Genomic DNA, 25321 nt, shown 5'->3' with positions numbered 1-25321 from the left:
CTCCACTGCAATTAAATAATGTCCCCTATCTACTACATTATACTGATAGTCTTCACCACTCCTATAGCAAATGGTGGTAATCCAACAAGTTACCTTATAATGAAATGATTATTAAGAATTTAAAAAAATTACTTCGTGAAATCAGAAATCTGTTTCTTTTTGTTTTTTCAGTCACAATTGAATAGCACGTCATCAGAATTGCAGCAGCTCAAAGACATGTCCACTCATCAAAAGCGGAGGATTACTGAAATGCTGACCAATCTTCTCAAAGATTTGGGTGAGATAGGTGTGGCAATTGGAGGCGATGGCACCGACATGAAGGTCAGGCATTTTGAGGAAGAACTCAAGGTATGAAATCCCCTTTTAATTTTTTACTTGTCTGTTTGCTATTACTCGTCTGATTTCTATTGTTTGTCTGTTTTTTTGATACCATAACTGAGTCTTGTCACTCTCCTTTATAGCTCACTGCTGACACCAACGGGAAGATTGAGGAGGAATTCACTGTTGCTCGATTGTATATCTCCAAGATGAAGTCGGAAGTGAAGAATCTGGCTCAAAGATGCCAGAACTTGGAGACATTTCAGACTGACTGTAACAAGAAGGTAACCGGAAGGGCACGTATTATGTTGACCATTCTCAGTACTGTTTGCTCACAGTGTTGCATGGTCGACTTACAATTGCTTTTTTTTCCAGTCAGAAGTTTTAGAAACTGCAGCTGTTGCTTATTGACTCGTCTGAGCCATGCAATATTTTTTTCAGTAAACCTTTTCCAGTGTATGTTGTTTTAATCAGTGAATAGTGATTTTTATTATTTCTGCATGCCAGAACTCAAGGTTAGATAATGGCTGAAGGTCACGGCTGAGGGAAATATAGGAAACTAATGGTACCCTTCTGTAATAAAACTGTTAAAAGAAATACAGTGGATAATCTCTAGATAAAGAGACATCACAAATTCTGAAAAATTATTTTTTATTCCAAGTTCTTATTATTGATGATGTTGATTGTATAATCATGTGTTAGTCAATTCCTATGACAGTCAGGATATTATAAAATGTTACCGTGGGGTTTAGCCTTAGCTATGCAGATATCATCTTGGAAACTGATAATTATTTTTCATTGCTTTTAATAATTCAGCATGATTTTTATAGCATGCATTGTCATATGGTAATATGTAGTAAACATTTACCTGTTATTTGTGGGGACTGCATTAGTTAGATATTACAAATATGGTGCCTCATTTTCTTGAGGTAATGCCCAAAGCTCAGCTAAAATTTTAATTATTTTTCTTTTTTATTAACTTTGCCAATAGTCCATTAAAAATTTATTATGCCATGCTAATGATGTTGTGCCATCTGTAATCGCATATCTGGTGCAAAATGGCCTACAACCGTAAAATCTAGAAAGTTCAGCATTGTCATAATGCAAATAACAATGAATGAAGTACTTTAATTAAAGTAATGCCTAATTTTGTAATCATCTATTTGGTACTGGATGTTACTTCTTGATTAAAAACATTCAAAGTAGACTGAAATTTCATGTTGTTTATCAGACGAAGTCATATTTTGTAGCAAGGTCAACTTCTCGGCTCATGATGCCTCACAGTGCGCTTTCACCTGAAACTTGAGGTCATTCTCCCAAAGTTGATGAAGTGCAGAAGTTGTTTGGTCTAGCATATCATTGCTGACTTCTGTAGTTCATATTGTCTCTCTTGGTTCCTCAGGTCCTTGAGCATCTGCACCTTGGTGCAAACACATTTCCTTCAGTCTTTCATTCCAGAACTCAGATCCATTGCTATCATGTTTTATTCATCAATTTCTGTCATTCCTACTTCTTTAGTTGTGGTGGTAATATTGATTAAGCCATAATTGATGTCGTCGATAAACCCCTTGAATTTTTGCTCTCTGCTGTGATGGCCTCCCAGGCAAGCCGTACATTTTTAATGTTATAAGATTCCAAAATGAAAGGATTAAAGGTCGAAATGAAGATCTTTCTTATCATCAATGTGTTATTAAAATATTTGGGTTAAATGTTGAGTCTGCAACATAGGTATTGCACCTTTGGCATTAAGTAATCAAGTTGTATTTGCTAGGAAGAAAACTATCCTTACTGGAAAAGGTGTTTTGAAGTTAATTAAACTTTGTAGATGCCCTGGCCTGTTATCAAGTTGTAAATAATCTTTTTGTTTTAACCTTTATTAATTGCAGTAGGCCAGGAAACTGGCAGAAGTTTTTTGCGAGCCATTCCAGAAATAATTTTAAGTTATCGGATCATTTTATTACTCATCCAAGTGGCTGCTAAATGAGGCTTTAAAAACCCTTTCATTGATGTTGGGGGGTTTGTGAATGGTAAACCAGTGGTGGTTTCAATTCAAAATTACGAGATGAAAATGCTCCTTGCAGCAATGTGAATTGATCACTATGTGAATTCAAATCTGATGCATACTTCTCTTCTATAAAGGAGGAGGAGTAAAAGGACATTCTCTTCCAAAATAATCTTGTCTCATTGACAAAAAAAAAGGCCTAAGAGGGAAGGAGTCATTCTCAATGATTGCTTAGGAGTTCATCTGGAAATTCAAAGCTATTGACACATACTGAATTTCCCGTGGAAGTAACACAGTATATACTTCGCTGTATGAAATTTTCAAACCAGCATTAACAAAAATTGTATGATTCAGAGCAACCATCAGTTTATTTTTTCTTCAAAGACTTCATTAAAGTTAAAGCGTACGCACAAATGGCATTTGGGTCTATCCATGAAATTTCTATTTGTTCTAGTCACAAACTGCGAATGAGCGAGTTTTTTTTTGTAGAAATAGCTTTTGTAGATGCAGTTGAGCTTCTTATTTATTTTGTGTTCAAAATTATAGTTTTATCTCTTGACACTGTGAAGCTAAGTTTATATGTAATGTTAATTTGGTTTTGAAGCACTCTGTTATGTTCAGCATATCTTCTCGACTTATTATTTTTCATTTTACTTTTGTAGCATTGTCTGGTTCATGAACCAAACATGCCTTTTTTCAGCATGCTTAACTTGACTCTTTGACAAAAAATTATACTATTTCACATGTAATAAATCTTCTGCAATTTTACGTGCAATGACTGTAGATTCAGAAAAGGAAGAACAGAAAACATCCTTCTGATTTTAATTCTTGTCTCTCTATTGTTTGCTATGACCTTCCCCTAGTCTGCAGAACAACAGATAGAATAAAGTTTATAATTAAAGCAATATCAAGTAACAAAGCTCTCTGTGCATCTTAAGTTTGCCCAGTTAATATTTATCTATATATCTACACAGTGGCAATTGCAATGTTCACCATCGTGTTTGTTATATGTGCACTCTCTAGGGAAAATAAGTTTGCTTTAAAGGGAAATTGTACTAAATGAGGTATGGTCCTGATTATATGGTAAACTCGTGCACTGGTGATATTTTTTGTGTTGAGTGAAAAAACAAATGAGACTTAATAATTTATCTTATATAATTACTTGTAATGATCGCATGGTGAACCTTAGCATTTTAATTCATGTCACACAATCACAAAGGAGTGGAAGATATTCTTTGTGAAGTGTAATTGTTACAAAAAATTATCCCCACATTAATTAGAATTAACTGAAACTTGCTTTTAATCGATGTAAGCTGACAAAAATATTAACAAGTGTTGAAAAATGGGCCTTGAGGCAACAGTGAAACTCCTAATAATTATAGTGTTTCGAAACAGTGGTTTTAACATGCCTGAAAGAAAATGTGTAAGCCAAAAAGCTCATTGATTGGCGGAGCTCAAAACAAGGGATAGGAGTGATCACGAATTGAATCATGTGCATGATAGTGAGTAGGAGTAATGATGAACTGGCAACTTTGCTTGTTTATTATGCAGCTTAAGAGAATGAGATTAGTGCTGCAGGTTCCTAAGCCTTAAGATTGAAATAACTGTCTAATTCCCAAAGATAAATTTGCAGTTTAATATGTCACATGTTATTATGGTGTTGTTTTGATCAGGTTACTTGCTTCAGCTTAATAGGGTTGTAAATTCACTGGACAAAATATTCATAGGTTGGCTGCATGGTTGAAACATCATTTAACAAATTTCCAATAAAACTGTGATCGAGATGTTGCGGTGGCTAAGGTACAGGCTTACCACTGAGAGGGCCCAAATCCTGGTTCAAATCCTGGACACAAAAAATATTTTTCTGTGGTATCCTAATCCCTACTTAAAGTGCTTTGTGGAGAGCAATTTGAGTGAGTGCGATGTCCGTCAGATGAGACGTTAATCTGCAGACCCCTTTTTGCCTTTTGACAAGTAGGCTAATGCAAACACCAGGTTCTCTCCACCTCACCTTTCCCATCCATCCCTAATGGCGCCAATGACCTTAGCTGTTGGTCGCCTTCCATTAAAACTGCCACTAACTCTGTTACTAAACTTAGGTCATTCCTCATTTGGAAATTTTGGGGAAGTTATAAAAATGTGGAAGTCTTACTATCTATCATTTAACCAAGGATTTGCTCGTGACTCAACCAAAAGGGCATAGAATCATTGAGTGTAAATTGTTTGAGTGTAGCTCAAATTGCTTTTTAAGGTTTTTACCCTTGTATGCCTTCACGTTATAAATGCTATTCATTATGAATAAATTTTTGCTTCAGGTTAGTGAATATGAGAAGGACCTGGGTGAGTGCCGGCTGCTTATCTCTCAGCATGAAGCTCGGATGCGATCTTTGCAAGAGTCGATGCGCGAGGCAGAGAACAAGAAGAGGCACCTGGAAGAAGATGTGGATGCATTGCGGGAGGAATGCGCCAAGCTTCGTGCTGCAGGTGTGTACTACACTTCATTCTATGTGATAAAGAGATCTCATTGGGTTAATAAATTGTGTTTGAATATTCTAAAATGAGCTAGGGATTTGCATTGTGAATGGTAATGGCACATATCAATTTATGTGCGTAGAACTCATCAGATATGGATTCTCTTACAATAGTAAAGGATTGAAAGAAAATTTTTTAAAAGGTCATTTAAATATACCATTTTTCAATATTGTATAAAATTGCACTGCATATGCTATAACAACAACTTGTAATCATTCCCTGTTACGGTTGACCAATAATATTTTTTCCTGATAAATGTTATGAGCATTTAATACCATGACACATGGGAAAAATGGTAATGTAATTGGAATAGTGAGACAAGAAGAAATACCCATGTTACATTTTGTTACTCTATAACTATTATAGAGTAAAGTAGTAATTAGAACACCCACAATGGTCGTTCCGTAAAATGTTTAATTTTCCCACCAGCCAACTTCCTGACCCCAAAATCCCCCTCAGAAATCATTCATTAGCCACCTGATCCTTGAAAAAAATTACCCCCCTGCCTCTCCTGTAACTTCATTCTGACTTCTAAGTAGGGAAATGCACTGCCACCCTTTCTCTCTGCCGTACCTCTGTTGTCACAAGAACATAATTTGACAAACTCCAAGAATGTACTGTGTGCCTGAAGAAGGTTCCAGTCATTGTCTTAAGTATCATCATCATCGGGAGTAACTTCAACGGGAATATCTTCATCACAATTAACATAAAATCCTGCCTTCATAAATCAGTTATATATTGTAGATTCCTTTACTTGCTTCCAAGCCTTCCATGACATGTAGTGCCAGGCATCCAGTGCCCTTGATTTGATTGCCTTTCTGTTCCTGCTAAAATCATGCGGTGATGTCAATTTCTGTGCATTCATTCTTTGATAATGCTCCTATAATGAGCGAATTGTAAAGTGTAGTGGAGAATATATTCCATGAGGTTTCATGCATCAAGTCCCTGTATACTGTGAATTTCACCTAATCAAGACTACTTTTATTTCCATATAGTTCCAAAAAGCAATATTGTATTTGAAAGTATGGTAAACTCCGATTTATCCGTGATAATGGATGCTTGATGGTAACAGATAATCAAAAAAACTGACAACTGAGATATTTGGGAATTATGGTCGTTATATAAATGTGTTCCATTCATATCAATCAAAATTTTTTTTCAAACAATTGAATGCAATTAGGAAACAGATGAAATCTCCTTTTCAAATTCCTTGCGATTAGTGTTTTTAGTAATGGACAGAGTACAATTTTTTCCCCCTTTTCAGCCATTTTTATGGAAGGGTTAAATTTCTGTTTTAGGAAAACACAGCTGTCATCAAGAGAAAAGCAGAATGTATTTTCTGAAAGTGAATTCTGTCACGTAGGATAAATCAAAAAAATCAAAATGATTGCCTAAGGATGAATGTAAGCAAAAATCACCAGAACAAATTCATATTCTTCATGTGATATGGCTTAAAATAATGCAGTATTTGTAATTAATGACTTATTTTGTGCATAGTAAAATTATATCTTGGCTTGCCTTAAAGGAGAATTAAGAATTCTCAGGGCTAATAAATGTGAGTGAAACGATAATTGAGAAGTGTGGATGGTTCAGAAATGTTAAAACTTAGGATTTTGTGATCAAAATAAAAAAATGTTGAGGTGCTTAGAACAGCTCTGATAACCCATAAAATGGACAACCTGATCGGGGATAATCGAGAATTGACTCTACTTCAATATTATGTAATAATTTCATGATACACTCTTTAAGTTGGCGAATGGACTCTTACTCTTTGTGTTTGTGCTCTTTCAGAGCAAGTACATGCCGTGACAAGCAAGGAGAAGGCAGAGGAGAAAGAGCAGGCGAACAAGATGCGTATGGCCCTGGAGCAGCAGATGGACAATCTGCGAGATGTGCACCAGAAGCAAGTGGCTGCCTTGCGAGATGAGATCATGGAGAAGCAGGGGCTCATCAATGAATTGAGGGAGTAAGTTTCTTTCAATCTCCCTCTCTCAGCTTGTACAATTTTGGCCGATTTCAGGGCAGAAGTTGACATAAAGGGAAAAGAACTGGTGAACTCTTTTAACTGAAGAAATAATAAATTACCATAAAATTTTGCAGCAAGTGTGTACAATATTGTTGTAATTTATATTGTAGTTATTTTAGACAATTTTGCTGTAAATAATGGACAATTGATAATGCAGAACGTTTTGGTTTAATTTTCCATCAATGAAAAATAATTTCAATTTTTAATCATAACATATTCTCAAAATAGCCAGAGGAAAAGGTGGTCATTTTGTTGACTTATTTGGCTTGTTAGTAGAGTTGGCCTTGTCATTAATCAGCCTTCTTATTGTTGCAGCATGAACCAGAAGTATACCCTTGCCCACCAGCAGATGCAACAAGATTATGAGAAACTTAAACAGGAAGAAAATGACAAGAGCATGAAGCTGCAAGAACTAATGTAAGTATGCTTATTACCATTGCAGTAAATCCTCCAACCTGTGGGATAAAGATGGCATGAGGGATACTCTGGATTGGTTTCAGTCTGTACTGTCCCAAAGTTTCCTTTTATTTAAGCACATGGAGATTTTAAGCACAACTTTAGTTTCCCCCTAATGTCCAACGGCTTGCAGTGACTTTAAATTAATTCACGAGACCTTCAGCTATTAAAATGTCCATATAAATACAATGGCATATGTACGATGTATCATTCCTGCATGGCTGTTTATATTGCAATGTGGTTTCATTTGCAACTCATCAACTAGAGGCATCAACCTTGTATGGATGTGAAATGTTTTAAATATTGATGCCAATTTTTAAATATTTCTGTCAAGAATACTCCATGGGGAAACACAAAAAGGTGAAGTCTAAAGTGTTATTGAAAAAGCCAACATTTAGGGATTTGCAATCTGCTTCTTTGGGTGGCATATGTAACTTCTTTGACTTATAGTGTGTGTTCGATTGACAGCCATAGGCAAGCTTAATAATTTATATGATGAAATGCCTTGGTAGAGGGAGGGGGAGAGGATTTTTGGGAGAGAGGTCCAAAGGTGGGAGGGAAGGTGGATGAAGAGTATTTTGATTGGCAATGGGATATTGAAGACTGTGATAGAGGGGATAATGTTAGGCAAGAAGTGTATGGAGAAGGAAATTTAGAGGTGTGAGGGACAGTATGTCAGCAGATATAAAGTGTTTGAAATTAAGGAACAGTTTTACGTAGTGTGGGGTAGGTGTATTGTATTTGGTTTTATGTAGTAGCATACTTTTTTTCATTTGCAGAAATAATCCTTTTGAGATATTTCTTTTCTCTTCTATTAGCCTGACAAATGAAAGACGGGAGCAGGCACGCAAAGATCTCAAAGGACTTGAAGACACTGTAGCCAAGGAACTACAGACCCTTCACAATCTGAGGAAACTTTTTGTCCAAGACCTCCAGGCAAGAATCAAAAAGGTATGTCATGAGCATGATATTCAGTCTCAATGGTAATTCTGCACAGTTTTAGGGGTGTTAAACACCCCTTTTGTTCCAAAGAAACTGTGGGAGATCCTGTAACAGTAACGTTCAACGGAGTCATCCGCTAATGCGCATTGCAGTGACCAATTGTTTTCAATTTCAAAGTGAATCGTTCAATATCATAGTGATAAGATAAATGTGTCTCCAAAGGCCCTAAAAATTTAAACTGACTTAAAAATTTTAACTGTTGACAGGGATATTGCATTAGGATGCTAATAAAATGCTTGTTATAATTTTGAGATGGAACTGCTACATTCTGAATAATGCCCAATGAAAACTTAAGAATGCACATTCAATATGTGGAATATATACGTACACATACTTGCGTGGAAATACAAAGTTTTATTTTGATGTTATTCATGATGGAACAATTCCACTAGGTTACCCCTGAAACGTTTAATAGAACATGGTTTTTTGTGGCATAGAAAAATGGTTGTTAAAGCAAAATGGTAGGGTAGATATTGGAGGCTTTTGAAAAGTGGGTGTGGAGAAGGTGAAGTGAACAGAAAGGAAAACAAATGAAGTGGTGTTTGGTATGGTTAGGGAGGTTAGGGGATTGTTAGGAGTAATCCTAAGGAGAAAGGAAAAATGGATTCAAAGCATATTGATCAACAGTAGGATGTTGAGGAATGTAATAGAAGGTATAACATTAGGCAAACAAGGCAGGGGCAGGAATGAAATAAGGCTTTAGGATGGGATGAGGGGAGCAAGGGGAAGTACAAGGAGATGAAGAAGGGTTTGTTGTATTCCATGGCATTAGGCTGTGCTTTGTTAAGGAGGGGCAAGAAAATGTATGGTTGCACCCTTGTATAGACTTGGTCCATCCAAAACCTACCTTAACCAGTAGAATATCAATAATAATAATTAAATTGAACAAAATATTGTATTATCAAGTTTCCAGCATGGTGCCATGCTTTGCCATGTGCTTTCTGCCATAAATCACAAAAGAGAAGTGATGCATTACAATACATTGATAGCATTAATCAGTTAGCTTATATTCAATAATTAATTAATTAATGAAAAGCATGATCCAATAAGAAGTGTCTTAATTTTGAAAGAATTTTTCTATGCCACTCATACCTTTTTTTTTTAAGAGTATCCATTTAGAAAAAATGGGGTAAAAATTTTTATATCGCCATTATACAATGACTCTTACAGATCTTTGATTGAAAGTTTAAGTATGATTAGTGTTTTAGCTAGAAAAATATTTTTGGTATTTCTTGCTTCACATTGTCTATTTTTTTAAAACTTGAAATTTTGCTCAATCTACTGAAAACCTTGTCAGAAGCTGGTGGTGTCCTTAGTAGGTGGGTTGATCCATTGAGGTTTTGCTCTGATTATGGTCAGTATGCAGCAGAAAATCTTGAATAGAGTTATTGTCTAAAGGCTTTACAAGGCTTTGCATTTAAAATAAAATGTAGTGAAGGTCCTACAAATATAATTTCACCAGCTAAAAAAATATTTAGGGATGGCTGTTAGTATTTTAGTGCATTCAAATGGAATCTTAATAATAAATATTTGCGTTTCTGGCCTAATTCTCCTCTAATCCTTTCAATTCCCTCCTGGTGTAATCCTTTTTAATGGTCATTGGTTTCTTTTCTAGTCCGTTAGTGCTGAAGATAATGAGGATGATGGAGGTTCTCTGGCACAGAAGCAGAAGATAAGCTTTTTGGAGAATAACCTGGATCAGTTGACCAAGGTTCACAAGCAGTTGGTTCGAGACAATGCCGACCTACGATGTGAACTTCCCAAGCTGGAGAAAAGGCTCCGAGCCACCATGGAAAGGGTTAAGGTAAGCTCTTCGAGTATTGTAGTTCAACTGTCATTTTATATGCTTGATATGCTAGCCTTTTCATGCAGCTCATTTAGTTGGTGTTATTCTTTTTTTCTGAATTCCTTTTAAATTGTTCCCCCTTAAAGTGAAATCTTTTCAACTCATTGACCATAGTTATTTCTATTATAATGTAATAATTAATATAATTGATTTTAGAAAGTATAATTACTGTATTTCCCAGTCTATAAAATGCACTTTTTTACCCCAAAATATGCTCTAAAACCAGACTGTCTTATTGGCCAAGGGTAAATGGCTATGACTAACACCAGCCAATTCCCTGGGAAAGATACTTGCTAATAAGTAGTTTTTCCCCTCATCAGGCATAGAAAATGGATGTCTTTATTACAAATTTCAATTATATCCCTATTGTGAGTTGGTGGTAAGCAACAGAGGATTAATACGAGGGTCATCCGGAAAGTAGTACCCGTTCGTGAAATAAAGACACAAAAGTAAATATTAACAAACATAAAAAATTTTATTTGAAAGAGGATACTTTAAACTACTTCTCAACATAATCTCCAAGCAAATTAAGGCATTTGTCATAACGTGTGACAAGTTTCTGTATTCCTGCTGCATAGTCCTTCGCCGCCAGCTCATTGAGATACGCGAGGGACCCATCTTGCACAAATTTTTGCATAATGCAGATGGTGTTTAACAATTTCATGAACAATTGTTCGAGAAACATTGGGAAAATGCTCACAGATGTCATCAATTGTGACGCGCCGATCGTTCCTCACGAATTCGTCAACTGAGCTCACCAGTTGGTCTGTAATGACAGACGGTCTCCCCGAACGCTCATCGTCGTGTGTGTTCCCCCTCCCCATGTTGAAGTTGCGACACCACCGCCGAACAGACGACTCGTCCATTACATTGTCTCCATACACCTCCTTTAATTGGCGATGAATATCACATGGGCGAACGTTTCTTGCATTGAGGAATTTAATCACTGCCCTCACTTCACAACTGGCGGCGTTCTCAATTTTTTTAAACATTGTAAACAATCACAGAAACAACACAGGCAATGCTAGCGTCACGCAACTTGGCTCAGAGAAGGCAGACAAGCCACTGAAGCTATCTGACCTCGTCCAGCGGCTACTCGCGTCGTCAGCACTTCATGCGGCACGAACGGGTACTACTTTCCGGATGACCCTCGTATTTCCGTCAAAGTACTTCCTAAAAATTCCAAATAAATCATAAATGTATACAATATTACATGTTTAGTTTCATCTCACATGTGGCGATGCTGTGAAACTTAAACGCTTTGGAGTTTTATTGAAAATACTTATTGAGATATTCCTCTCGAGGAAAATTATAATATGGAATTGAAATGTGACTTGCCCCTGTTTGATTTTCTCTGACCACTTTTGTAAGGCCTTGGAGACGGCACTGAAAGAAGCAAAGGAGGGAGCCATGAGGGACAGAAAGAGATACCAGTATGAGGTTGACCGCATCAAGGAAGCAGTGCGGCAGAAGAATTTGGCACGCAGGGGCCCCAGCGCACAAATAGGTAATGTAGAAGAGGCTTGGCTGCTTGGTTGGCTGCCTTGTATTTGTTTTAAAATTTCGATGAGGATGGTAAATACTGCAGGTGCTGTATGAAATATAATAATATCATCTCTCAAAAATAATTTTATATCTATTAAAATGCATGAAGACAAAAACACCCTCTTAACTGTGAGTACATTTTTCATATCACATGGCCACACCCTGTTCAGTTAAAATGGATGTGGTTTAGATCAAGTAAAGGCCACAAATGTGTTAGAGGGAGGGCATTATTTTGTCATGAGAATTTAACTTCCAAATAATTACCATGATGGTGAGAACTAAAAAGTTAATTGTAATAAATTGAGTTAGAAATTACATGGGTCATTGGATAAGGCCCTAGGAAAATATAGAAAAAATTATTTTTGGTAGATATTTTGTAATTTTAAGCTTAATCTACTTCTAGCTTGACACTTTTTCCCTAGTATTTCTCCTGCTTTTTAAGCTGTTCAATAAGTAGGATTTCATAAGGTACTGTTGCAGCACCTCATGGAGTTCCTTGGAATTTTGTTAGGTCCTCAAAATGGGCATATATGTAAGTGATGACCTCTATTTTCTATGTGAATTGTCCACCGAATTATTTTTTCAAGTTTGGAAGTAAAACGAAGTCACCTGAGGACAAATCTGGTGATAAATGTGGATGTTGTTTTACTTTGAGCTATAATTCCATAATTTTCATCATCGAGTATATCACTACATTCGTAGCTCATTTTTTCAAAGAAATGATATATATATTTCTGGTGGCAGTGGCAATTTTTATTGCATTTATGTTAAATTTTGTTTGTTCATTCATTTCTGTCAACATTCAGAGACTATCACCTGTTAGGTGAATTAAATTAAATGGTGGAGCATTTGCTTATCATTTTGCATCCATCAGAAATCGCTTCACTGTATTGAATTCAATGTGAGATGTTTACAGTGCTAAATAGATTATTACACCTTTTCAAATATTTCGCTGTTTTACTTTATTAAATTTTTCACTTGTGAAGATCTATGTTATTTGGCTGGACTGTGATTTCTATATCACTATATTTTGCTTCATTACACTTGTATTATGAAGAGACTTTCCTGCCTTCATCCAATATGGCCATGAATTATGTCAGTGCCTCCCAAAGCAGAGTATTTGCAACATTATTACCTGGTGGGAGCCTCGAAATTTAAACCCAAAATCCCTAGTTGGCAATGTGGTATTTATATTCCTGAACCTTCCGATAGATAGATATATGCTTATGGCATTTATAGTGAAAGGTTAAATGTTATTCATACTATTATGAATTTATGATTGAGGAAATAATCATGAAGCAGTACATATGAGTGTCCACAATCTTGTAGATAACTGGAGATGGTTTGATCTTAATTAAAAAAGTTTGGAATTAGCATCAATGATCAAACATTAAATAATTCTTAATTCTAGAATTTTAGATTCAATTATTTGATGCATATCTTTGATTCTATTATTGATGGGTTCTCTTTGAAAGGATTTCATAATGATTTCAGGTGGATGGATCTTTTACTTTGTTGAAAGATTTGTGCCTCATATGTTGAAAAAAAATCCGTAATGCATCTGGGAGGAAAATTCATGGGACTGAAAAAGTAAAATTTGCTGCCCACCCGGATGATTATTATTAAGTGCCTGCATGTGGTGACCTTTCTTGCCTCTCTCTCTTGCCTTTGTTGGGTGAAATGGACAAATTCGCTGAAGGGGGGTTCTTTTTTTCTCATTCTGCAACAGCCAAGCCGATCCGAGCTGGGCAGCAGCACCACATGGGGGGCCAGGGAGGCATGCCACGGATGGCTGTGCCCAACCCTGTGCTCTCTGGAGGAGCACTTCAGCGCATACTGACTGACGTCGATGCAGGAAAGAGGAAGACGATTATTGGGGGGGGCAATGCTGTGCCCTCCAACAAAGGTATGATCATTGAAATATATGCATCGATATGGCCTGATCATTACGTATAAAGTTGTGATTCGTAGTTTCAAGCCTAACTTGGTGAAATTTCTCTATGACCAACCACACAAATCAACCCGATGGTTTGTTTGATAGATAATAGGTTTGGGTTGCCTCATTCTAAGCCCTATATTTGTATGAAAGCTAAATGACAGGACCATAATAGGCTGCAGTTCCTTTCCCTGTGCCACCTGTTGTTTTCCAGGAAAATGTGCTTGACCTGAGAAATCACCTGTCTTGAGTGAACGGCTGAGGGTATCCGGAATAAAACCTGAGTCAGTAGGCCAACCTCCCCCTGCAAACTACCATACTCCAAATTCCGCCATGTGAAGAGGGAAAGGGAAATAAAATTTATTGAACTTCGTGAATGCAATTATTTAACTGGTTATTGCATTACCCTGTTTTCGTTATCTTCAGTTGTCTTTGCATCAAATGGCTTTCAAAATCATCGTGCTTTATGGAAAAAAGAGGTTTGGGAGAGGGAAAACTTCAGAATTCAGGTGTAGTTTTGGGGTAGAGGAGGGTAAGGGAAGTTTGTGAATTAATTATTACAAATGGTAAGGATTTTAAAGATGAAATTTGATAGAAAATGTTTTGAAACCTGCATCATTCGATAAAGTAGTTAAATATTAGATTTCATTAAGTTTTTTTAGGATGGTTTTTCTTTTCCCCTGAATGCGGAGAAATTGCAATCAAATCACAAACTGTAAATCTGACTTGAGTGCCAATGTTAGATAGATAAATAGATATATTCACGGTAGAACAATACATAATTGTATGGGCTTCATTAATATTCAATTACATTTATAGTTGCATTAACATGTATAAAAGTTCATAGGAGTAATAATGTACATGAAACAAATGTGTTGAAGATTAAAAAAAACGATTTTTTTGCTTTGACTCTTTCTATGTTCTCTTGGACAATATGGAAAACGTTATTTAAAAAGAAATCTTTTAACATTTTGTTGAATTTATTTTCTTGGGGGAGTATTCGTTTTCACTCTTCAGGAAGTCGATCAAACAGCAGTCTTCCGGAAACTCGTGGGGTTTTTGCAGTCCTGCTACTCGGCAATGGCCATTATGAAGATTATGCTTACCCCTGATATCGTACTTGTGAACATCCCTATTTTTGACCAGAGAAGGGGTTTTGGTGCTGGCAGAATAGCCAAATACTCAATTTTAAGTTGTCTGTGTGTGTTAGTCATCAGTGTTTGGGTTCTCTCCACTCCCATGTTGTGTTTAAATCTCTCTTAATGTCTTGAATCAGCTCCTTCATGTGGTCATCATCATCAGCCTTGAACCCTATTGATTAACCAAGAGGTCTTGTGCAGCTTTATTATATTAGTATGTGTTTTATCGCTTGAGGGTGAAAACGGGTGCGCACGTAATATATCTCATATTATGCCCCAGGAAGATGATCAATTCATCTGACCCCCGTTCATCTACCTCTTCGACCAAGGATGAAGCCTTAGTGGAATCCTGGTATTAGGACCGTCATTTGCCTTCTCTGGCATCCCCCTCCCATAGAATCTCACTGCACATGCTTACATTATCTCCCCAATGTGTTTCAAGATTAATAGTTATCTCATGACAATAGTGATTTGCATCTCCCTGGGTGCAATAGTTGAACATATTCATTGATAAAAACTCAGGAGTACCTAGTGCAGAGGCAGCACACTTTTTTTTTGCCAGTGGGCCTGAAATTCTTGAAAATTATGATCCATTTCACAGCTTAAAGTTTATTCTTGGGAAAATAACTTCTTTTATTTAATTTATTTATTAACGCTTCTGGTAAACCTTGCAAGAAACTTGACATCATTACCTTAAGAAAAATTTAGGTTGTTGTATGAAATTGCTGATGATGTGCGCTGGCTATTTTGTTTACAGATGTCAATTTCTTAAAAACAAAAGAATAGTCCGTGGTAACTTAATAGCTTAATATCGCCATCTGTGAGTAAACAGTGGATTTAAGCTTACACACCTGATAACTGTCGAAAAATGCATGCTCAGAAGTGACTTGTAAGATTCTAACGGAACTAGTGCTGAACACAGACTGATGCCGGAGGCACGCCATCAGGGACTCTCCCTCTCCTCATAATGTGAAACATCACTCATTGAGTTACTCATTAAAAAAATATTTTTTGCTTATTATATAAATTACTCATGCGATGTGCTCGTTAAGCAAGGTTCCACTCAATTTTAACAGATATGCTAAGCCTTTAATGGAATCAAGAAAAAATTCCTCAATGAGTTTTCGTTAAATGAAGTGTTTGTTATGTTTCATTTTGGCCATGTCTACTTCATTTTGCAGTCGCCCATTGATTGTCTTTTTCAGAGACATTAGCAATGTTTGTAAGCCTGCTAATGACATATTTTTTTAAACATGCTTTGGGAAGGTAATTGAATTAATACATGTGGCATCACCACTATTAGAAATTTAAATTTGTATTAAAATTACTTTTAGCTAGAGAAAAATGATTTTTGCGAATGATGGTGATTACATTCTTTTTCAGAGGGGAGTGAAAGCTGAAGGAACTGTGCTCTCATTGGTGGTGGCGTGGTTGGTGATGGAGGCTCTTGCGCAAGGAGGAGAGAGAGCCTTTTGCGCTGTGGGCACGGGAAGGGTGTTTAGTAGTACACACACAAACATGCATATTCACTCTTAACACCATGTGTATGTTTTCCTCATTTGTCCCAGTAACCATGTGGTGCTCGTAGGAGTTGTAGGACTGGTGATCTGTTTGCTTCTGTGGCTTATATGCAACCAAAGAAAAAAGGGAAAAATTATTGAAGTATAAGATGAGTATATGGGAGTAACTTCACACACCTTTAATTTATTTTGTTTGACACCTGAAATTAGTTTATAATTTTAGGCTTAAATGGAGTATGGCCCCATAGTTGTTGGTGCCATGCTTGCGGATAGGATGAGGGAGGAGTAAGTGGGGTGGGATGGATGTGTTGAGGTCTCCGCCCCCCTTCCCTAAAAATAAAGGGGGAGGGGCTGTGGCAACATTGTGTGAATGTCAACTAAGCTAGCTCTAGTGTAATATCCCCCTTTAATATGTGTGTGTGTATCTATAAATATATATACACACACACTCACACACACACATTCATAAATATACACACACACATTTCTCTAATAACTAACTACATCTTTGCTGGAGTGCCGGCTTGGAGCTGTTTGCCAAGCTTTTGACGTGCAACTCTTGCAATGTTTCAAGATCATTTCTTATTCACACTTAATTTAATTTTATATTTTCATTTTGTATGAATTTTGTGCAGCTCTTGGTGTACAATGTATTTCTTTGAATTGTCATCTCATTGAGGTTTGTGTGCGATTGACACACCTTCAACTGACTCTCCAGAGACCAGGGTGTGGTCGTGGAGTAACCGTCATTGGTCACAATGTGTAGGCCTCAACATTCTTTTGCTCCCAATGTGCATTCATTCTGCTGTGGGTGCTGCGTTTCCATCGTGGGTGCTGCTGTGCAATTGTGTTTTTAGTCATTTGTTGTGGCACAATGATTTTTGTAAAGAAAATTTAATTACAGTTTTAAAGGAGTAAATTATATCTTTTGATTATTGTTTTGTCAGTGTTACAGGACTCTTTGTAACTTATTTAATTATGTCAAGTTTGCAGGCTGTTGTGTTTCCCTTGGATGGATGTTTGTGCAAAATGAAAGGTCTTGCCTGCAGCATGTGTGGAGCAGTGTGTGGAATGGGTTGTGTTGTGTGAGTTGAGTGCATCACATGCAATGTGCAACCCTATTGTGAAACTGCTGCTGTTGATGGATCAGAGCTTGTCCAGTATCTTAGCAGTGGCGTCTAATTGAGCTAGAGGTTGTTGGGCCAAGCTGTGCTCAGAGGGAAGGAAGGGGAGGATTAACTCATGGTATTCATGCATATTTATATGTATATATGTATTTATACATAAATATTTACATATGTACTTCAGTATGCTAACAGCAGTGGGTGTGTGTGCCAGCTAACATGCCAGTGGGCACGCTCACCTGCACTTTTGTGTTTACTTTTAATTTCACAGCTTTTTGCAAAAGTTTTGAAAATGTTAATAATTTCACTTGAACTACAGGGAAATAATGCTTCAGTGATGATAGGCTGTCTACATAATTGGCTGCCCTCATTGATTCAGTGCATAAATATACATACATGTATCTTCTTAGTTTTGGAAATACCTCTCAATTTCTCCTGAAATACCTTCGCTTGAGTGTTTGACATTGAAACCTGTACATTTAAACTTAATTCTGAAGGCTTCTGCTGGCACTGTCTTTATATGGCTTAAAAAAATTTAGCAACTACGTAAAACATCACTTTAAAGGAGTTGGCTCTAGCATATTTTGTGCTTTGTTAATGCATATTATGACCATGTATGAAGAATGGTCCAATGTTATTATAACTGTACAGTGAACTGTTTCCTTCTCATAAGCTGAGTTATTCTTTTGGGCTCCCTTTTGTTCAGTATTCCACATAGCACAATTTTCGTTTTAAAAGACTCAAGAACTGTCTAGGAATTGGTTTGGCTAGACATTTTTGGTAAGTTGTAGAGTTTGTTAACTTGTAATAAACCTCTTAATTAAATTCTCTATTTTCTTACAAAGGCACTAATTAATCCTGTTGAAGAGTTGTCCTGGTGATTAAGGTTGACTTTACAGAAGTGAGAGGTAACATTTTCAGAAGCAGAGTCGAAGAAAGTATCCGATTATGTATGAAGTCAAACGAGATAATTTTTAAATTCTTAAATTACAAAATTTATCTGTTTATTACTTGTCATTTGTGGTCGTGATTCAGATCTGAGTCGCCATTTAGTTATTCCGCAGTAAAAATTGTAATTACATGGCCTTCTAGTTGTTACAAAATATTATTTTAGTGATTTGCTTGAAGCTGCTTACCTGAAGGCTTGTGATGCTAGTGTGATGTAGAGTTCCTGGCTTATACAGAATATGAGATATTTTGAAGTGCCGTTGGAGTATTTTTAGAAATTCAGTGTATTGTTTCTTTAAGGTGGTTGGCATGGGACAATTTTCATAACTTGGATGTGATATGAAAACAAATACAGAAGAAAAAGCATAATTATGTAGCTTAGAATGAGGAAATGGTTTATTTAGAAGGTAGCTGCAATCCAGATTTTGGTAATAAGCTGAATGGAAAGGATAGTATTTTCAACTCTACATAATTAAATGATACATACACTGTGCTGAATGCTCATTTTTTTATTGATTAACTTGGAGAAACTTGATAATATTTTTAATACATTTCGTCCCAGTTCTACTGCATGTAAGATGGCAAAAATCTTTTATGTTCATCTTCCCTTTTGTCCCAAGTATACTTCCTAATTTCTTATATAATGAAATTCATACTGTAATTCTAACTTTGCAATGTTGAATCGTATTTCTATGAAGTGATTTTTGTTCTGCCGATTATTTGAATGCTATTCATTGTGCAGTTTTTGTAATTGTCGGGTTAGAAGGGAAAAGAACTCCGTCAAAGTAAAGTAATGGCCTTTGTTAAAGATTGATTCAGGAACTACATTAAAAACTGTTTTAGTAAAGTATATGTTTTTGCTTTTAAAGCAAGTTTTGATTTGTGATAATTGTTGTGATTTCTGTGATGATTGTTTTCATGATGTAGTTCTTAATTCAAAAAGGTTTGTAGTATGTGGGATGCCTTTTTTGTTGCTGGTACTGTTCGCAATTTCAGATGACTTCTTCCACATTAGTTAGGTTAAATCTCTCAACATGAATACACAATTGCTATTCCCTTATTTGGTGTCCATTTTGGATCACTGTGTCCAAAAATGGTTTACATGGTCATACCTCAATATATAAATGGAATATTGTCTGTACACCCAGTAAAATATAGTGGACATCTGGAAGCAATATTAATTCAAATAATCACTTGAAGGAATCATAGAAAAATAAATTCCTTTAATTCCATTTGCCACCTTAGGAATTTATAGAAAGGGAGTTCCATTTTTGGATATTCTCGTTTAAATCCAACCATCGTTACACCTTTTAAGAAACCTTATTGGTGTGTGTGTGTGTGTATTTATTGTTTTCATCTATTAATTAGGCAGATATAACAGGATGAATACAAGATTTGTGGGGGAGGTGTAGGGAAAGATATTCCAAACAGATTTAAAGGTCCTTAACTGGGAATCAAACCATGTGTCTTAGGTTAACCAGTCAAATTCACTGAACATTGCACCATCCAGACCTGGACACTCATTCATATACTTAATTAACTCGGCTACAAAAATAGGTTGAAATCGAATAGGATTAAGAAATATGTGTGCATACACGTGTGAAGGTGGCTGGTACCACCAAAATATTAAGATTTTAATTGTTATTTATCATATCTTTTTATTATTTTTTCTGCTTAATAGTTTCAATTTCTTTCTATGTATATGATACATATATATATATGATACATACATATATATATATATATATATATATATATATATATACACACACACACGCATGCATATATACACAGTTGAACCTCACTTAACAAGCATCTCCATCTGGCATGATGAGTAAATCTCAAATCTCATGACAAGCAAAAACATTTTGCCCCAAAATGACTTAGTGAGCAACTTTTTGCATGATTGGCAAGGAGAGGGCGATTACTGGAATGATTGTGTGCCTGCTATTTTGGTTTGTGTCTAAGCAATCATTCCACTAGCATCTACAGTGGCACTAGTGATCATGTAGTGTTCAAACCAGTGTTCAGGCATAATTAGTGATTTTTTTGTGCAAAGTTTAATAATATATGAATACTAAGAAAAATGTACCCGAAGAAAAAAATCTGCAAGCAACAAGCCAAAGGAGAATGAAAATAACTGTAGAAATGAAATTAAATCAGTGAAAATCGAGAGCAAAATATGAATGTGACTGATCTAACGTGCACATACATTTAGTCTACATAAGCAATTTGTACTATCCTCAAGGACATGCTTCAAAGGGAGTGGCAAGTAATCTACCTAGTGCTTATTTGTACTTGGCAATGTTGAATAGTTGTTTTGCATATGAAAAAACCAAAAAGCAATTGCTATGTGATACTATATACGAGGTGAAAGTGATTTTCACGGGCTTTGTTATAAAGATTTTGCAATCATCAATGGCTTAAGAAGAAGTATTCAAGGGAAGCTTAGCCTGATTCAAGAAGTTTACATGAAGACCACAGAATTAAGAGATATTGTGAAGCAGCGAGCTCCAATTCAAAGGAAACTGGAAACTTCATCGGTAACTTCAAGCAGCTTGTAGGTTCAGCGTGATACGTGCCACAAACTATTTTTATTTGCAAAGAAATTGGTGTCTTCTGGAAGATGCTGAAGTGTATCTATATTCGTGTAATAGCAGAGGAGAATAATTGCCCTGCCACAAGCTATTGAAGGCCGTCTCATGTTGCTATTTTGTGTCAATGCAAGTGGGGCAAAATAGCAACGTGAGACAGGAGTAAGAAAATTAAAACCCCTGCCTGTTGACCATTCCGAAACTTCATGAGCCTTCAAGAATTATGGTTTTAGGTTTCACTCAAGATGCATTGTATTTTACCAACTTGCAGCATCATCAGGTACAAATTTCATTCACAGACAGGAGTTTAATATTTTTGCTTAGGACATAGATAGGGATGGTTATATAGGAGGGTTTGGGAAGTTTAAGATGGGAATCAGGGTTATCTTTCTTTGTGTTTCTGTGTTTATTTCATTTCTGAGCTAGAGTTTATGTATGTGTACCGATATGGGCACGCTGTTTCCCTCTCTTTCTTATGCCCTGAGAATTTCATCTTGTCCTTTGTCATGCAAGTATTGAGTTTTATTAGCATCCAAAAAGTCATTATCTATCTGCACCATAATATTTAATTAATATCATATGCAGAATATGAATCCGTATGACCAATCCTTGGTCAGTATTCGTTCTTTGGTCGAATATTCGTCCTATCAATCATTAGTTTTTTTCCTTGCGGCAAGATTGATTCAGCTGCCCGACATTGCGTTCTGTTATTTTCTTGACGGTGGTTCTGCTCTTATTAGTTAAGTTGGTAGTTTTTTAGGGGAGGCGACCGACAGCTGAGGTTATTTGCACAATCAGGGATGGATAGGAAAGAATGAAGGTTGGAGAGAAACCTGGCATTGGCATTAGCCTACTCTTTACAGAAGGCACCAAGGGGTCCAGTTAAATGTCCCATCCGACGGACAGTGTACTAACTCAAAGTGACTAGATAACAAAGCGACACAATTAGGGATTGGGACTCCATTGAAAAAAATGTTGCCACCGGCATTTGGACGCAGCCCCTCTAAGTGGTAAGCCAATAGGTTAGCCATGGCACCATCCCTATACCTTTCTGTTCTTGTGAAACCACAATTTCACCCTTTTGACATTGGCTCTAAAATGGAGAAATTATGCTTAGCTGGAAAAATTTAAATTAAATGAATTTGAAAAAGGAGAGTTAATTTATGTCTTAAATGCATTTGCTGGTTTTTTTAACCATTTGGACTTATGCAAATTAAATCCATTTATATCATGACCATATTTTGGTAAACCATGTTTTACAATTATCTGTGCTTCATCAAGAATCCATTGGCATACAGATAGTTGAGAGTTCACTGTGTGTGTGTGGATATGTGTATATATGTACATGTGCACGCACGCGTGAGTGTATGATCTCCTTATTTCTATAAAAACCCAATTACACTTAACTCTTGGGTTCTCATCTCAATTTTGGTGAGAAATACTTTCAGAATGGATTGTATGTATTCTATAGATTTGTTTATGAGAGTATGTGTAGGCAGAAAGATAATGGCATCAATCTAAGCATCTGTAATTAGATTTTTTTTAAAAAGACAAGATTTTTTTAATGCATTTCATGTATCTTATTTTAGGGGGTCTTCATATAATTCCATATTTGAAAATTATTCCAGTTGGGAAATCATTTCTTTAACTAATAACATATGTACATATTTGAAGTTCATCTTACACAATTGACCTCCACTACCTAGCCTTCGACGCATGACCAAGTGATTACCAGATCATTAACTCTTTTTAGATACTATGAATAAGTTCATGTAATAAGTTCTGGGTTTCTTGAAACTAGTTTCATCATGAAGCAGTATTAAAACATATTTATTGTGAAGGTAATTTTTGAGATTGCTAAATGACTGTTTGCAATTTTTTTGTTGTAACCAGTTTCCGAATACTTTCATCTGCTACCCTGTATGCTGAGAATAGTTTTTTTATATGTTGGGAGACAGTTTGTGTGAAGAAGTGCCTATGTAGGTTGACTGACGTACCAATTCAGTGACGTGATTGCATTTGCTAGTTAGCAATCTTTCAATGGGTAATTGAATCAAATGTTAAAGGGTTCTCAAGATATTTGAAAGTATTTTATCTCTCTTAGTATTTTATCTTCTAATATCAAAATACTATTTATCAGTGCACACCGATAGTATCTATGCTTCTATTGATACCTTGCAGTTTTTAGTCTTTATGGCACTCACATTAGTTTTTGTAGTAATGCACATATTTATTATGTTAATTTCTCATACTAATTAATCCTGGAAGAACTGCCAGTTGTATATTTCAATTTATACTTTTTGAGGATCTTTAAGTTTTACATCTTTTAATATATTTCCTTAGTACATCTATTGTAATTGGTGATTCCAAAATACTCATCTAGAATATGACTAGTTACAGATATCAGTGCTTCAGTGTGGAATTTATTTTGAATTTTGTTGTTGCAATGGGAATAGCATGCTGATGTGCAGAATTGTACTTTTAAGCCAAATACATTTCAAACCTCTTAAAATTCCATTCTTCAAGACCAAATGTTCATGTTCCACGAAGTTTTATTTGAATTTGGAAATTTTAATGTGACACTTACTAATGAAGCCAGGGAGATCCATAAAATATTAATTTTTTATAAAGAAAATTTTTAAAAATCAACCCTATGTACTTGGGAGGTGAAATACAGTGCTTTGAATTAAGTAATGTTTTTCATTATTTCTTCGTATTTATAGCCATTTGTAGGTATTTGCCCATCTATCTATATAGCTCTCGAATGAAAGACTAATTGTTCACGTGGAGTGCACTGAGGAGACTGTTGAGAAAGTGCTGTGTGCAGTCTTTTGATGAAGTGACAAATATGGTACCAATACTTGGACCAGGATGTTGGAAATCCCAGAATTCAATCTGAAATTTCTGAATGGAGCATTTTAAAATAATATTTAATATTTTTAAGAGGAATGGCTAGTGTAGATAAATCTGCACAATGATGGAAGAGTATCAAGGAACAAGACTGTTCATGTAAAGCAAGAACAGCAGTGGTCTGCATTGCTTATATATATATGAGGTGATATTGTGATTTTCCTTCAGGTAATTTAGGCAATTTTTGCCCCAAAAACCTATAACATTCAATGTTCATTGTGTATGAATCATCAGCTGGCATATCTTGAATCTAAAACAATATATGCTGTATGGATAAGATAGCTTTTGTTATAATTATTTTCCATAATTTTATCAGCAAGGTCAATAGAAAAATTCCATTGAATTTGCTTCTCTCAGATTCATCTAAATATGAGGCTTTCTGCCATATAAATCATTTCTATGCATGGCGATTTCCTTACTTTGCTGCGTACATTTCCAAATCGAAGATCAATTTGGAAAGCCCCTAATGTAAGAATTCCATTTGGTGGCATTCAAGTTAACTGACTTACCAAGAACTCTTTTGACCCAAACACAAATGTCAGAAACCCCAAATAATTAACCTATAAAATTGTATGTTAATTAATTAGCTCTTCATTTTAGAGGAAAAACACTCAGAATTGTTAATTTATGATATTAGATGGGGGATGAGTGAAATACAACAATTTAAAAAAATTGAGTTAACTGCTGCTTCAAAGTCTTGGCATGAATGCAGCCAAGTGTATTCACTTTGGTTTTACCACAATCAAGCGATGCACACAGTCTGCTGCAGAAGATTGTGTGACACCAAGGGATGATTAACAATTCTTTTGACAGTTTACTTATTGTCATTTTGTAATATTCAATGCATACCATTTAATCATCTGTATCACCACATACTCTTGTAATACAGGCTGTGGCGGTTTCACACCTTGAGCTACTCTCAAATTTAATTCATTGAGAATACCCTCGGCATAAATACTTTGATACCCTTTTCAGTGTATTATTTACTCGCAGCTTATTTTTATGGGCAGAGACTGAAAATCAACCAAGGAACCATTCATTTTCCAGGATCTTCAACAATGATAATAATAAAATGCAAACGTGTAAAAGGGTTTTTCTCAGATGAGACGTTTTATATGGCTTTTGTCATCAGTAGAAAATGAAGCAATATTACAGAATCATTTATTGTGATATGCTTTTTAATATGACAAACTATAGCATTCTCTACATTTAGCTGCAACAAGTTACCTTGCTGCATTTTCTGAAAAATCTGATATTTTTAAACATTTTATGTTATTTATGAATATACATGCATAAAAAATTTGAGCTTGGTATTGAATGAAACCTTTATGTCATTTGATATAGCTGAGAGCATGATTCTCCATGAGAAATTAACATTCCGTGAAAAAGTAAATGCCAGCAATAAAGTGGATCCACATTTATT

At 35.8% G+C, this 25321-nt stretch overlaps 1 protein-coding gene across 5 annotated transcripts in view; it reads left to right on the top strand.

Annotated features, from left to right (window-relative positions):
* Positions 1–18271, top strand: part of Khc (kinesin heavy chain) — a 56204-nt gene extending 37933 nt beyond the window's left edge. For 3 of the 5 annotated variants that reach the window (XM_071589645.1, XM_071589646.1, XM_071589648.1), the window contains 10 exons: positions 172–348; positions 462–614; positions 4636–4804; positions 6644–6818; positions 7194–7295; positions 8153–8285; positions 9952–10140; positions 11554–11689; positions 13457–13633; positions 16186–18271. In XM_071589645.1, coding sequence (XP_071445746.1) covers positions 172–348; positions 462–614; positions 4636–4804; positions 6644–6818; positions 7194–7295; positions 8153–8285; positions 9952–10140; positions 11554–11689; positions 13457–13633; positions 16186–16202 — 1428 coding nt within the window. In that variant the 3' untranslated portion in view covers positions 16203–18271. The remainder of the gene's footprint in view (positions 1–171; positions 349–461; positions 615–4635; positions 4805–6643; positions 6819–7193; positions 7296–8152; positions 8286–9951; positions 10141–11553; positions 11690–13456; positions 13634–16185) is intronic. The other 2 variants (XM_071589649.1, XM_071589647.1) reach the window with 1 other exon arrangement.
* The last annotated feature ends 7050 nt before the right edge of the window (positions 18272–25321 follow it).

Source organism: Hetaerina americana, unplaced genomic scaffold (genome assembly GCF_022747635.1).
Source record: "Hetaerina americana unplaced genomic scaffold, ioHetAmer1.1.p SCAF_4, whole genome shotgun sequence".
Taxonomy (NCBI): Eukaryota; Metazoa; Arthropoda; class Insecta; order Odonata; family Calopterygidae; genus Hetaerina; species Hetaerina americana.
This window is presented reverse-complemented; position numbering and strand designations above follow the sequence as displayed.